The 15095-nt window shown below is 45.1% G+C and overlaps 1 protein-coding gene across 5 annotated transcripts in view; it reads left to right on the top strand.

Annotated features, from left to right (window-relative positions):
* Nucleotides 1-3042: 3042 nt before the first annotated feature.
* SLC12A8 (solute carrier family 12 member 8) overlaps nucleotides 3043-15095 on the top strand; it is a 141290-nt gene continuing 129237 nt past the window's right edge. The window contains exons 1-2 of one of the 5 annotated variants that reach the window (XM_086675176.1): nucleotides 3043-3601; nucleotides 4932-5026. In XM_086675176.1, coding sequence (XP_086531302.1) covers nucleotides 4985-5026 — 42 coding nt within the window. In that variant the 5' untranslated portion in view covers nucleotides 3043-3601; nucleotides 4932-4984. The remainder of the gene's footprint in view (nucleotides 3602-4931; nucleotides 5027-15095) is intronic. The other 4 variants (XM_086675177.1, XM_086675173.1, XM_086675174.1 and 1 more) reach the window with 4 other exon arrangements.

The following is a 15095-nucleotide window of genomic DNA, read 5'->3' on the forward strand; positions in this document are numbered from 1 at the left end:
TAGAAATTCCATGGGTTTCAACCTTGACTGCATCTTAGAATCACCTGAGAAATTAAGAGAAAATACTGATGCCCAGACTCCACCCCAGACCTGGGTAAAACCACCCCCAGGTGACTGTAAAGTCCAGCCTAGGGAGAGGACCAGCTGACCCACCTCTTGTGACCCTTCTGACTCTGGTTCCAGCGCCTAGGCTGTGAGGTAATTTTGTATATATACATATTTACATCATGATTTAATGTTTTCAACCTGTTTTTACATTTCTGTTTTGGTTGAATGTCTCCAAGCTCTGATCTTTCCTCAGAGTTCAGACTTTATGACCAATGAGGTCATTTCTCAAGACATGATTTCTTCTGCCTTCACACAGAGGGCAATTCTTAGCACCAATCACTGGAAGGGAAAGAGGTGAAGGAGCTTTCGTCAGCGGCTAAGTGGGGGTAAGGCCCACAGAACTGCAACTTCAATGTTACAAACTTCAACTTGAACTGGAGTTGTTACTGAGTGGAAAACAAGTGAGTTTAAAAACAATATTATGACTTTTTTTATTTAACAGGGCTGCAATACTAGTAAGTCCAAACAATTAAATGAATAAAAATCCCCCCCCCTTTTTTTTTTTTTACCTTGGCTGGATGCATTATGTATTCACTATCTATTGCTGAATAACAAAGTACCCCCACAACTTTGTGGCTTAAAACAACAACAATTTATTGTGTCTCGTGGTTTTTGTGGTCAAGAATTCACACAGCACAGTCAAGACAGCTTGTCCTTACTATAATGTCTGGGGCCTCAGCTGGAAGAACTTAAAGCTGGGGACTGGAATCATTTGAAGGCTTATCTCACATGTCTGGCAGTCGATGCTGGCTATAGGTGGGAACACCCACTTGTGTCCTCTGCATGTGGCCCAGGCTTCCTCACAACATGGTGGCTGAATTCCAAGCACAAGTAATCTGAGAGCAAGGAAGCCAGATGGACTGCCTACTGCTTTTATATTCTATCCTAGGAAGTCAAGCAGTGTCATTTCTTCCATTCCTACCGTTGGTTAAGGCACTCACAAAGGTCTGTTCAGGCTCAAGCATAGGGAACATAGACCCATCTCTTTTTGAAGGAACATTAATGTCATATTGCAAGAAGACCATAAGAGATGGGATACGTTAGTGTAACCATCTTCAGAAAATACAATCTGCCCCACATTGTCTTCTAATTTTCTTATTTAGTTTTTAGACTCCAAAAGTAATGTGCTGATCATAAAAAAAAAAAAAAAACATTAAAAATCCAGAATTTGTACACCAGAGTAGATTTCCTCTCCCACTATCTCAATCCCACTCCTTAGAGATAATCACTATTAACAGATTGATGTGTTTTTCCATACAAACTACATATGTGTATACATTGCATTATAAAAAATAATTACACATTATTCTGCAACTCAGTGTTTTTACTTATTATGTGATGAAGAGTTCCATGTTAGTACATATAAAAACACCTAATTCTTTCCAATACTGGTTGCCAGAGCATGGCTGTACCATAACTTATTTAATAATCTTCTGTTAATGGATATTTTGCTTTTAATTTTTTTTAACTATTACAGATTAATGATGCAGTTAACATCCTTATACTAGGTCAGATAGGGTAGTATGTTAAAAATGGAATTGTTCTATTCAAAGGATATACAAGGGTAGTGTTTTTAAATATAGCAAATGTGGGTTTTTAAAAAAATATATCATTGTTATAAGATAAATCTACATTAAGCAAGATGGGTAGGTTTCTCTTGCTTTAACATAAGGAAAATAAACAAACATTTGTTCTTGGGTTTGAAGATGTTTATAAGCTTTGAAGGGAACTTCTCATTTAGAAAGTAATGAGTAACAAAAAAGGTGGTTATGAACAGCAGTGTGGATTTCCTTTTCTAATGCTTTTAGCTCAGGCTGAAATGGAAGTGAATGTGTATTGTTCAAAATTCACACAGACACTTAGAGGGAGGCTCATCAGAAAATGATAGCAAACAGGAAACCAACCTTTTATTTTTAAGGCAAAAAATAAAAGTGTCATGTGTGACCCCAAACTGAATAATAAAAATGAGTCTACTGGCCATGTAGATGTAGTATACGGATATACAGTCAATTCCAATAAAACGACAGTGTTATCCTGCCCACCTATCTATCCATTGTTTACAGACGGCTAATGTGTAATTTATTCTGGGAGTCTTTCCTCTTGCAGAGATGGGTAATTAAAAACTTCTTTGCTGGGAATGAAGTTCCACCACACGCTACAACATGAATGAACCTTGAGGACATGCTAACTGAAATAAGCCAGACACAGAAGGGCAAATATTGTCTGATTCTGCTTATGTGAAATACCTTGAAGAAGCAAATTCATAGAGACAAAAAGTAGATTAGAGGTGACCATGGGCTGAGGAAGGGGGAGATGGAGAATTATTGCTTAATGGGTGCAGAGTTTCTGTTTGGGGTGATGAAAAAAGAGCAGTGATGGTTGCACAACATAGTGAATGTAATTAATGCCACTGAATTGTACATTTAAAAATGATCAAAACGGCACACTTTATGCTATGTATCTTTCCATACCAAAAAAGCCTTTACTGGAGCAGGAGATGTTGGGACTCTTGTCAGTGTTCCCATGGTTTTGCCTTCCCTTTTGTTTTTAAAAGAACAACCTCTATTTTTAGGGATTTTCACACAAAGGCTCATGTGGGCGTGGGAAGTACTCCCAGCTGCCCTCCTGTTTTCAGAAGCCCACATGGAAGCCTAGCAAGTTATTTAAGGATTAGGAAATATGCCAGATTGGAAATGGAGATAATTTAATCCTCTGTATGTTAATTCAGTTCCCCCCCTCCCCCTCCCCTGCAAGCTGGAGTCCTGGAAATCTTATTTCACTCCCTGGGGAAGTCGGTTCTCAGTCTTGCTGAAGGTGGTGAAGGGCAAAAGAGTTGCACTTCCTTCGAGTTGAGGGTCAGCTGGTGGGGTAGCCAGCCGCACGGGGGGACATCTGGAGCGCAGTCTCCTCTCCTGCCCAGAGGCTTCTGCACCCGCCCAGGGGGGCCACGGGGCCAGTGTGGGAGTTGTAGGCCCTCGGGCTCCCCGCCCTTTCTCACTCTGGTGTGCAAGGTTGGACAATTTCTCAGAACTGCAGTGAGTAGGATCGCGCCGCGTCCTATTTCCCAGGGCTGGCCACCTCAGCTGGTGGCACTGAATTGGCCGAGGGCTGCAGCGGCAGTGGCTGGTCCGGTCACGTCTGAGAGCTAGCGGAGTCCACACTTCCCCTCCCGGTAATTCGGCCGGGGCTCCAGATTCCCGTCCCCTCCTCCCAGGCCTGGCAGCTCTGTCGCGTAGAGCGGAGCCCTCCTGGGAGGCGCTAGGTGTGCGGGCCCCACCCTTGGGGAGGGGAAATCTCAGCAGCCCCTCCCTCTCCACCTGGCACCGAGGTTCCCGAATGAAGGCGTGGCTGGGGTGGCCGAGCCCGGACTAGACCCGCCTCTCCAGCTGGACAGGGGGACCGGCGCAGAGCACACCTGGTCAGCCACGTGGCGGGGGCTAGGGGAGCGGGGACAAGGCGGGCCCCGCGCTAGAGCTCGCTGACCCTGCGGCAGGTGAGGGTGGACGGGGCTGGTGGGTGGGGAGTGCACAGGGTGGTCTCGGGGACGACTCCTCTCCTCGGAGGAGCTCTGTCCGGTAGTAAGGGAACCCGGCGTTGCCACCTGCTCAGGTAATCCCCGTCCCGCCCCCGCGTCACGGGACGCGCGTGTGCACCTGAGCGTTTGCACGCGGACACTCGGACGCGCGCGTGCCTGCCCCGCGCCCAGGAGAGGAATGGTGGGTTCTCCCCAGGATCGAGAGGCGGGTGTGGGCTGCTCCATCTGGGATTCGCAGAAGTGGGGATGCTGACAGACGCGCGGGAGCCAGGGCTGCGGACCCGGAGCGTCTCTCCGGAAACCTGTGGGTCCTTTCCCGCAGACCGAGGGCCCGAGAGGCGGGGGTCAAGCCAGGCCCAGCGCGCCTCGCTCCAGACTCGCCTGGCTGTGCGTTGGCAGCGGGGCCGAGAGCCGAGGGGACCTTTCTGGGGTCTCCCTCACACCCAGCTCGTCTCCGCAGCCCGCCAAATCCTCGCAGTCTCCCGGCCCCCAGCTCCCAGCTCTTTTCTTGGAATACTCGGGGCGCTTTCCCTTCTCGCCTTCTCTGGCTGCTGTCATTGATCGTGTTCTTCTCACATGACAAACTCTGCCCCCATACCCCCCTCTCATTCTCCCTTTTCTCCTTCCAAAATGTCGTGAGCCCTGTCTCTGTCCCATCCCCGTGGTAGGGAAAGGGGGCGAACAGGCAGGGCGCAAAGTCCCTGCTCCAGGGAAAGCTGGTTCCGGTACCAAGGGGAAGACTGCCCGTCTGAAGAGAACCAAGCTCTTATAATGATGCTCAGTCCTCTTTTGCTTACCTGCTGTCTCCACTCCCCTACCCTTTCTGGCCCTGCTCCAGAGGGGACCTTCAAAGAACCACCTAAACTCCTCTGTCTCCCTCCGCCCATGGACCAATCTGTATTCACTCACTACCTGCAACCAGTTCTAGGGAGCCAGTGCTGCCTTTGCTGTGGACAGAGGGGTTCACAAGGATGACAGGGGAGTGTCAGACTGTCCTCTGGGGCTGGGTAAACTGGCAGCTGGCTCTGACCCCCATACTGAAGGAGCTCAGGGAAGAAAGCTCTGGGGGCAAGTGTGGCTCCAGGACAGCAAGGTGTGAGCACAGGGAGGTTCTGAAAGATGTGTGGAATAGATTTGGGTACCAAAGAGAGGAAAGGGGTGTTTCCAGATGAGGTAGAACAAGGTCCCTTCCTTGGTCAGGGCTGTGTGTGGTGTATGCAGGAAGGATGGATCCTATGGATGGAGGGAAGAAGAGCCAGCCTGACCAAAGATGGTGTTTACCTTCCAGAGGGGTCTCCCCACCCAGACCACCAGGACCCCATTTCCAGGAGAACAGCCCAGATGTCTCAAGTGCAGGAACTCTTCCATGAGGCAGCCCAACAGGTAGGCTTGTGCCGTGGGGGGGGGGGTCTGAGATCCACCAAGGGCACCCAGACAAGAAGCTGAATGGAAACTTTATGGTAGACTATTTTAAAAGTAATTATCTCAGAAGTTTATTTTGGTATTCTCACTTAATCAAGAAAATATTAAGCCAACGCTTAATCATCTGTGTGCAGAAAATCTTCTTTGGTATTATTTGTAGTGGGTTTTGAATCCTGAGCATTCCTTCTTGCCCCATGGAGGTTTTCCATGAACAGAGTGAGGACTCAGGTAATATGAACTCCTTTTACTTTGGAATCAAACCCGTGCAAGAAGGTAAATTTATTTCTGAAAAACTCATATATGCTGAAGCCAAATGGATTTCTGGATTTCCTGATGTCTGCAGGTCTTTTTTTTTTTTTTTTTTTTTTCTTTCCCTGTTGATCATTAGTTGTAGTAAATATTCAACATAGCTATGGAACTGAAGGAGTTCTCTGCAGAAATACAGTTAATTCCTTTAAAAAATAAAAAGCCATGCTTAGGTGTTAATCAGGAAACTGCCTGCAGTGGTCTTGCTGTTTAATGATCACTCAACCTTGAAGTTTTCACCATCCCTCGGATTTCTCTCATGCTTTGTAGAGAAGGGCAGGAGGGGTTCTGGCATTATAATGGGGTGCGGGGAATAAGCCTGCCATGAAGGGAGAGGATCAACTCAAGCCCTCAAACAATAGCAAGAGAGCAGGCTCTAGAACCTGGGGGTCTTGAGACAAAGGGCAGATGAGGCAGGAGGTGTTGTAAGTTGGTGGGGGAATCCAAACTGGCCAGTTACCCCCTCTTCAGGTTCATGGGTACATGTGAAAAATGCAGCATGGTGGCTGACAGATGGTGAGTACTCAGCACAGGGTACTGCTCCTCTCCCCCTGGCAGGTCCAGGGCTGTACCCCACACCCTCATACTTAGCTCCTGACATTCAACTCTGCCAGTTTTCATGCTGCTGAGAAGTGAGAGACTGGAGACTCTGCAGAATGCCTGCCCAGAGCTGTTCTTTCCTGGATGGAAAGGCCTGTGGCCATGCTCTTGGTGTGGCCGAGGACCATTAGAGAGACCTTGATTTGTCAGGGGTCTTCACATTTATTTAGCTTGACCAGCTTCTCATGTGTTTTCTTTAACTATGTAAGACTATACGTGAGTGTTAACACACTTCACATGTATTAGTGGACCACTTCTGAAATAATGGCTGCCATGTTGGGCATGAGAAAGATGCCTACACGAAAAATATGAGGCTCTTGTCCACAGGGATTCCAAGAAAAGAGACAAGATATTCTTGATTCATCTTTGTGAGAAGGATCTGTTGAAGCTCACCTGTACCCCTCTCTCCCCTGTTAAAAACCTTCAGTGGCTCCATGTGTCCACCACTCAGAGCTCAAACTCCTTAGCTTAGGTCCTGCACAGGCTGATCCTGCTGGAGTTTCAAGCCTGGTCCCTTGAATCTTCTTTGTGCCCCACATGCCAGCCAAAACTCACCATTCCCCAGGCTCTGTGCTTGTGTCTTTCCCCTTTGGTGGTCTTTGCTGATACTTCTCTCTTAACTGACTTGTCACTGGAACCCTCCAAGTACCTGAGACAGTGCCTGGCATTTAAGTGGATGATGAATGTTAGTTGGTTGATCAAATAAACAAGCAGTAGATGCCCACAATGCAAATTAAATTGTCATAAGTGCACCAAGAGAGAGTTCTTTTTATTTTTATTTACTTATTTATAATATTTTAATGCTTATTTACTTTTTGGGAGAGAGAGAAAGAGAGAGAGAGGGAGAGAGAGGGAGAGGGGGAGGGGACAGAGAGAGAGGGAGACACAGAATCTGCAGCAGGCTTCAGGCCCTGAACTCTCAGCACCAAGCCTGATGCGGGGCTTGAACTCACAAACCACGAGATCATAACCTGAGCCGAAGTTGGATGCTCAACCAACTGAGCCACCCAGGTGCCCCAAAAGAGTTGCTTTTAAAAATGTGGTAGATACAAAGGGCTTTGTATTCCCTCTCTCCATCTCCCTCTCCCTCAATCTTCAAATATTGAGGGACTGGACAGTGTTCAGTGTCAAGGCCTTTGGTGTTCACTTGATGCTTGAAATTCATCCTTTTTCTCTGTCTCCGTTGCACTGTCTTGTCCTGAGCACCATTTCTGAATTGGATTATTCATACTCTCCTAACCTCTTTCTCCACATTGCTCCTTTCTACAGCAGAAATCTATACATTCGACTGCTTTGCTAAAAGCCTTTCAATGGCTTCTTACTGCCTTCAGAATTCAGCTCAAACTCTTGGCCCCCAAAGCCTTCCATGATCTGACTCTGCTCCAGGCACATGCTCTATCACTGCACTTACTGTGTAGCATTGAAACAAGCTGTTCCTTTCCTATCTCCCTTATGGTTGTGAACCCCTGATTCATTGTTGCATCCTCAATACCTGTCATTAGTGTTTAGCATATAGAAAATGTTCAGTTAGTGCTGGTTCTACTTAACTGAACTGAGCTCACTAGAGATTGAGGGAGCTGCCATCTGCATTAGGTGTCGAAGTATTGGTGGCAGAACATATATGGTGAAGCCAGGTAACACATCCCAGGCTGAACAGGTAGGAAAATGATACTACCGATTGGTAGGTGCTTATTATTACTTACTTAATTTAATCTTCATAACACATTCTGGAAGAAATATGATTATTTTGGTTTGACAGATGAGAAAAACAGAGGTACCTAGAACCCAAGCGTGCTTATTGCCGAGGCCTTTCTTCTCTTTGCCTCTTGCCCTAGCGGTGAAACAGAGCCACTCAGATGGCAAACCAGAGGCCTGTGTGGAGAGCAGGTAGCCGGTTGGGTAGCTAACATGTGAAGCTGAACTCTGGGAGTGGCTGGCCCTCCAAGTTTCCTATGAACCTTTTTCTACCTTCACTCCAGCCTTGGTAGTCAGGAATTCTGCTAGGAGCTTTGGAGTTTGAAGGACAGAGGAATAAGAAGGCAGCATCCTGTGCCAAATCCTTCAGTTCAGATCTGCTCTTCTCTTGGTCATTGTGACTAGAAAGTAGCTCTTAGGATATTTGGCCACAGTGGGGATGCTTGTGAGTTAGGTGGAGAGGTGAATTAGTGGACTCTTAGTTTTACTTTAATTATCTCAAGACCAGGTGGTATAGCTGTGTGTGTGAGTGAGTGTGTGTGTGTGTGTGTGTGTGTGTGTGTGTTTGTGTGTTGGTCAGTAGTAAGTGGACCAGCTGGGACCTGAAGCTGTAGACCAGGTTAATAGTATGGCGTTCAAGCATACATGGGCTGCCTGGATTCAAGTACTGACTAATACTTTGTGATTTGTGACCTTGGACAAGTTACTTAGCTAAGTCTCTGTTTCCTCGCCTATAAAATGGCTACAATAAAGAGAGTTACAAAGATTAAAAGAGATAATTCATGTAAATATTTAGTGTAGTGCTTGGTTCAATAGTGAGCAGCCAGTGAATGTTGGCTAATAATAAAACTAGGGTGAGGAGTATGTATTTGTTCCAGAATGTAGTGATAATAAGTAATCAGAAGGTTCAGTTGGGGAATTAATGCAGAACTCAGCACAGCAAAGACTTGAATCCCAAATCCAGAATTATTCCAGTGGCTGAAACCAGAATGTGGGGCATTGTCCAGGATAGCCGGCTGGGTGGGCTGGGTGAGCTGAGGAAGATGGGACACTTTCTAGACCCAGATGGGTGTGGAGTGGCTTGAGATTGTGTGTGAGTATGTGTGTATGGGTGCATAGTTTGGGAACCTACTGAATCTCTGGCAGGTACAGGTCTTGTTCTGGCAACCTCTGTCCTCAGGTGCTTCACTAACATGACTTGAACCTGAGAAGCTGGGTTCTAAATTCTGACTTTGTCACTGGTTGTGCTGGACCTTTGGGCAAGTTATTCAGGGCTCCAAGTCTGCTTCCACAACTGTGAGATGGGGTGGGAGTACCTGATTTTCAAGGCTTTTATGCCATATGTGGAAAGATCTGGCCCAGAGCCCGTCACATGGTGAGCACTAAATACAGTGTGTGTTCAGTGACTGGATGAAGCAGATTTCACACTGAAACCCAGTAGAGTACACTGTTTGTGAAACATGGGCTTGGGAAGTTAAGGAACAGCTGGAGCCAGAGGGAGGAGAATGGAAGGCTAAAAACCATATATTCTATGCTTGTCTCTGCCAGTCCCTGGACAGAGAGGACTGTGGTGGACATGATAGGTCAGGAAGATTAAGCTGGCAGGAGAAAGCAGGTGGCCTGAGACAGGGAGAGATAGCAAATAGACATGCTCAGTGAGGTCTGAAGTCCAGCAGGATCAAAAGCTTTTAGCATCGGGAATAGTGAGAATATTGAGCTCAGCTTACCGTGGATTTATTGAGTGCATATTATTGCCAGGATCTCCAGTAATAGCTATTGCTGGAGATGTTAAAACTGAAATCCCTTAACTGCTATGGAATAAGGAATGCCTCCAATGAATCTGAGGTTCTTGTCTTCCTTCTCCCAGCATTAGATGGTCTCCAGAGAAACTTAAAGGGGACCTGTGTTACGCTATGGGATGCAAACAAGTAACCAAACGCTGCAGATTAGCTTGTATGAGTGACTTGTGTTCTTTCCTCCCCATCTAGCTTTCTTCCAAGAGATTTGGCTCCTGTAGGAATAGTCTATGAGGACCCTTCTTTAGGAAATCTGGTTGCTAAAGTCTGGCTGACCTGAGCTTATCACCCTGGAAAAGAGCCTGATGAAGACCCAGGAAGTAGGTGCCCTGGTAGAGCCATGGCATCTGGCCTATGTGTAGGAGGAGGTGTTTCCAGGTTGACTTCCGGGGGGTGAGCCGTGTCTGACCCTGAACATGCCCCACCCAGCATTGCTTGACTTCCTTGCCCTCCCTTTCCTTTCTCTATCCTCTCATCCTGTGCTCTCTCCCTGTTTTCTCTGCCTCAATTCAGTGGCGTACCCAGGTTAGCTTAGGATGGTAAGGGTAAAAAAGAGAGTGTGGTCATATTGTGGGACACTGGAGAGCAATGAGGTAGCACCAACAAGAGAGGCAGATAGAAGCAAACATTTTAAGAGGCAGAGGGGTTCTCAGAGACCGCTGGCCCAGTCCCCTTCCTCAGCATGTCAAGAAACAAGGCCAAAGGTGTTGAATGACTTGTCAGAAGACATGTGCAACGAGTGGCAGAGATAGGCTAGAACCACAAGTGCTAACCCGTACCACAGCTCTGGATTTAGCGTGATGCATCCTGTCTTTAGGTTATAGTATAATTTTGAGCATTGGTGTCAGGCTTCATTGCAAAAGCTTTGCTTTGGTTTTCTGTGCCCCCATCAGCCAGTGTACAGTGAAGAACTGGCTTGTGTTTTTGCCATGTGTTTACCAGGCCTGTTTTGGAATCTTTAAAACACCAATATTCAGAGTGAGCCTTGGGAGACACATGTGAGGTTCTAGGGTATTGCTTTGTTAGTATGTAGAGAAATGAATATAACTAAGGAGAAAGGAAAAGGGAACTTAAGACAAAACTGCTCTGTTTGCCCCTCCTTTTACGGATAAAGAAACTGAGGCCCCAAATAGTTCGGCAGAAGAGAAGGGCTCACATCAGGGGTCTCGGGGGTCCTTGGAGCCATGACCCCTCTTGCCCTCCCAGTTTTTGTAGAGCATGAAGCTTGTCTGATTTTAGACATTGTCTTAAGATACGAATCACAAATACAAAATTAGGTATAATCTTTGGAAGGGACTCCATGCACATGAAGCCTTGAAGCTTCAGCTGGTAGCTTCACTGCCAAGCCACCAAAGGTACCCGGACAGAATGAACTTTTGGAGATGGCAGAAGAAAAGAGGCTCACAGTTCTGGAATCTGGGAGAGAAGAAGGGACAGAACTGGTTCTCAGTGTTGAGTCTGAGGCTTTCATGTGGGCACTGTCACCCTTCCTGCTCTCTCCTCTTTGTTGCTCTCTCTTTCCATTTTATAGCTCTGTTTGCTACTTAGCCTAGAAGGTCAACCCCCAAAATGACATTTGAGCCAAAAAAGCTGCATATTTGTACAAAGGGGAATGGAGACATTTTATGAATGAAGGTTCCCTAGAGACTGTGATGGAAGTGATTCTTCACTGAAATGAATTAAGTACAATCCTGTCTCATTTGTACCCACAGAATCTTCATTTATGGAGGGGATTGAGTGATGACATGAAGAGGTCAATAACATTGAAATTTTACTATTTTCATTTCCCAAAAGAAGGAGGTGAGGATCCCATGCCATGCATGGCCACAGGGGAAGCATCAGGCTTTGGCTAGGAGGCAAAAGCAGGAGCTAGGGGAGAGCCTGGACCACAGCCTTTTTCATGGGAAAATCAGGGCAAGGCAGTTTAGGATTGGCTAGTTGAAATACTTCTGGTGGGCTTTGGGCTATGGGGTGTTCTCTAGTTGCCTAGTGCCTGGCCCTGGGGTGGGTTAGGCCAGGGGAAATATTCACTTGGTGTATGAAGGTTAGATAAAAAGGGGTGATTCGGGAGACAGACTCAGAGTTGGTTGGTTTGCATAGGAAAGGCATGCTCCTGGCCAGCCCTCTGCTATCTCTAAGAATTGGTCAGCCCTGGGAGGGTCAATCTTTCCTCGGTCAGCAAGATTTTTAAGATGTTATAATGTCATAAGATATAGGAAAGGAAAAAGATGATTCCTACGTTCTGCCTAGCTGTGAATGGAAAGACTAGGAGACTTTAAAACTTCTTACTTCCTTAGGGTACATTTTATTCATGGCCAGATATGGAAAAAACACAGTCCTTGTCATCTTTTAATAGGCTGGGGCTTGTAAGGAGAATCCTACTAACTCTGAAATACTATTCTTGTAATTTGAGTAAGGTGCCACTAGGTGGTGCTTACTCCCTGGTGTGGCCTGATTGAACATCGTGACTTCCTATGGGGTGGATATTTTTCCATTAATTTTATCCTTTCTCTAACCAAAATAGATCTCTTCAGGATAACAGTTGAAACACCAGATACTTCTACATTCACAGAACAGTATTAAATAATTGTAGTAAGATTTAAAGAAATATACATACCCGAGTATAATTCAATATCTCTTTCTGCTCCTCAGTCATTACCGAGTGTAACTGAAACTAATTCTTAATTTTTTTCTTTCTGAGTTTTAATACCTAATCAAAGGACTATGGTGATTATGGATTTAATACCTAATCAAAGGACTATGGTGGTATGCTTTAGAATAGTTTGACGAAATTCTTCAGAGGTGGCACCTATATAGTCTCTGATGCATTTCCAAGAAAATAATGCTTGGCATTTCTATTTCTCAGGAGAAAGGTCCTATTTTCATTTCTTTTGTTCTTATTTTGGTGTGTGCATGTTTTTTTTCTTTACAGGCATAAAGAGAAAAGTATAGTGGTGTAAAAACCCCTGGTCTGTGTAAAAAAACCTGTGATGTTCTTTACTAAACAGTCCCTGTCAGCAGTTACAGGACTTAGGTGCTTTCTGATAAACGGGAGGCACCGGTGGCCTTAGCAACCCTCACTCTGGCAAAAATAGTTATGTCTGGTGCAGGTGATAAATTTGCTCTAATGTGAATCCCAGTGTCTGTAAAATTTAACCTAAAACAGAAAGCCATGTCTCATTTTGAGTAAGCTTCACTTTTTATTTTAGGCAGTTACAGTAAAGAACAACACATAGCAAAACCACATTATAATTTCTCTTAAAAGATACACAGATTTTAAGAACAGACATCAGTTTTACAAAAGACTTCACTCTAAGTATCCTGTCCATCTGACACATTTAAAATGTGACTCAGAGGCACCTTGGTGGCTGGATTCGTTGTCTGATTCTTGATTTTGGCTCAGGTCATGATCCCAGGGTCGTGGGATTGAGTCTTGTGTCGGGTTCCATGCTGACAGTCTGGAACCTGCTCTGGATTCTCTCTCTGCCCCTCCCCTGCTCTCTCTCAAAATAATTAAATAAACATTACAAAAATATGAATAAATAAATAAAATGTGATTCAAACCACAGGTATCTTTTGGTGCTGCAAAAAATGAGGTTGAGTTAAAAACAGGATTACTGGGGAACCTGGGTGGCTCAGTGGTTAAGGGTCCAATTCTTGATTTTGGCTCAGGTCATGAGCTCACTGTTCATGAGATGGAGCCCCACGTGGGGCTCTGTACTGACAGTGTGGAACCTGCCTGGGATTCTCTCTCTCTCACCCTCTCTCTCTGCCCCTCGCCTGCTCGCTCACACACGTGTGCATGTGTATGCTTTCTCTCTCTCTCAAAAATAAATAAACATAAATAAAGTATAGGAAATTTACCTGGGTGGCTCAGTCAGTTAAGCACCCACCTGGCTCAGGTCATAATCTTATGGTTGGTGAGTTTGAGCCCTGCGTCAGGCTCTGTGCTGACAGCTCAGAGCCTGGAGCCTGCTTCAGATTCTGGGTCTCCCTCTCTCTCTGCCCTCCCCTGCTCTCTCTCTCTCTCAAAAATAAATAAACATTAAAAAAAGTTTTTTAAATATCAGAAATTTAACTAAATCCCCATGAACTAACAGATTAGACTATAGAAGGCCAATTATGAGATTTCTTTCTTTCACTCTTCTCCCTACATTTTCTCTATCCATCTATATCTCAGTTCCCTAAAGAGCCTTAATATCCAGTCAAGTGTAAGTAAAGAACTATGTATGACACTTTCCGCAAAGGAGATTTACTGTTGTTTAAGAACAACAAGGGGTGCCTGGGTGGCTCAGTTGGTTAAGCGTCTGACTCTTGATTTCTGCTCAAGTCATGATCTCACAGTTTGTGAGATTGAGTCCTGTGCTGGGCTCTGTGCTGACAGTGAGGAACCTGCTGGGGATTCTCTCTCTCCCTCTTTATACTTGTGCACACACACTCTCTCTCAAAATAAATAAGTAAACATTTTTAAAAAAGTACTGCATGCATGTAATAAGAAAACAATTCAAACAATAGAGAATGATATAAAAAGTTAAAAGTCTTCTGCCCTTCTTCCTTCACCCACACTTTCCAGAGGCATCCACTGCTTATGCTTATGGTTTCTCATTTTTATTTTCCATGGTGGTTATCATTGTACCTTTAAGTAATATATTTATACCTTAATTTCTTGACCAAGTTATCAGGTTATTAAAAAAATTTTTTTAATGTTTATTTTTGAGAAAGAGACAGAGCATGAGTGGGGGAGTGGTAGAGAGAGAAGGAGACACAGAATCTGAGGCAGGCTCCAGGTTCTGAGCTGTCAGCACAGAGCCCGATGCAGGGCTCAAACTCATGAGCCATGAGATCATGACCTGAGCCGAAGTCAGACACTTAACCGACTGAGCCACCCAGGCGCCCCAAGTTATCAATTTATTAATCATTTACTTATTGCTTCCTGATCTAACAAAAAGAAGGCATTGGAACATTTATTCTTCCATCCCTTTACCCCATTTCCTTTCTAATTTTTTGTTAGTTGGATTATTATTTTTACATTGTCAAGGTTTATAAAATTTATATATTTCTTCCTGTAATTATAATGAACATTTCCACATTTACTATAGTTGGTTATAAAAATTTTAAACCTAGAAATGGCATTTACGGGGCAACTGGGTGGCTCAGTTGGTTAAGTGCCCGACTTCAGCTCAGGTCATGATTTCACATTTTGTGAGTTTGTCCCCCCTCCCCCACCCTCGCCCGTGGGACTCACTGCTGTCAGTGCAGACCCAGCCTCTGTTTCCCTCTCTTTGCCCCTTCCCGGCTTGTGCACTCTCTCTCTCTCTCTCTCTCTCTCTCTCTGTGTCTCTCTCAAAAATAAGTAAACATTAAAAACATTTAGAATGGCATTTACAATAGTGAGGGGTGTGTGTATGTTTAACTGGATAACCAAGTGATATTCTTGGACTCATGGAGAAGAAAACACGATATTAAGTTATTAAAGCTTTGCTGCCTCTGAGCAACAGGGTCTTCATTTCTTTCAAGTTTCCTTTCATTCTCCTGGCCCTGTGTGGCTACAGCTGTTTCTTATATAGTATGTCACTCTGTTTTGTAATTCTCTTTTCTTCTGGGGGACGGTAATTTTTTTCACGTAGGGATCA

The sequence above is a fragment of the Puma concolor genome, chromosome C2 (assembly GCF_028749965.1).
Source record: "Puma concolor isolate L17-30 chromosome C2, mPumCon1.1.hap2, whole genome shotgun sequence".
Taxonomy (NCBI): Eukaryota; Metazoa; Chordata; class Mammalia; order Carnivora; family Felidae; genus Puma; species Puma concolor.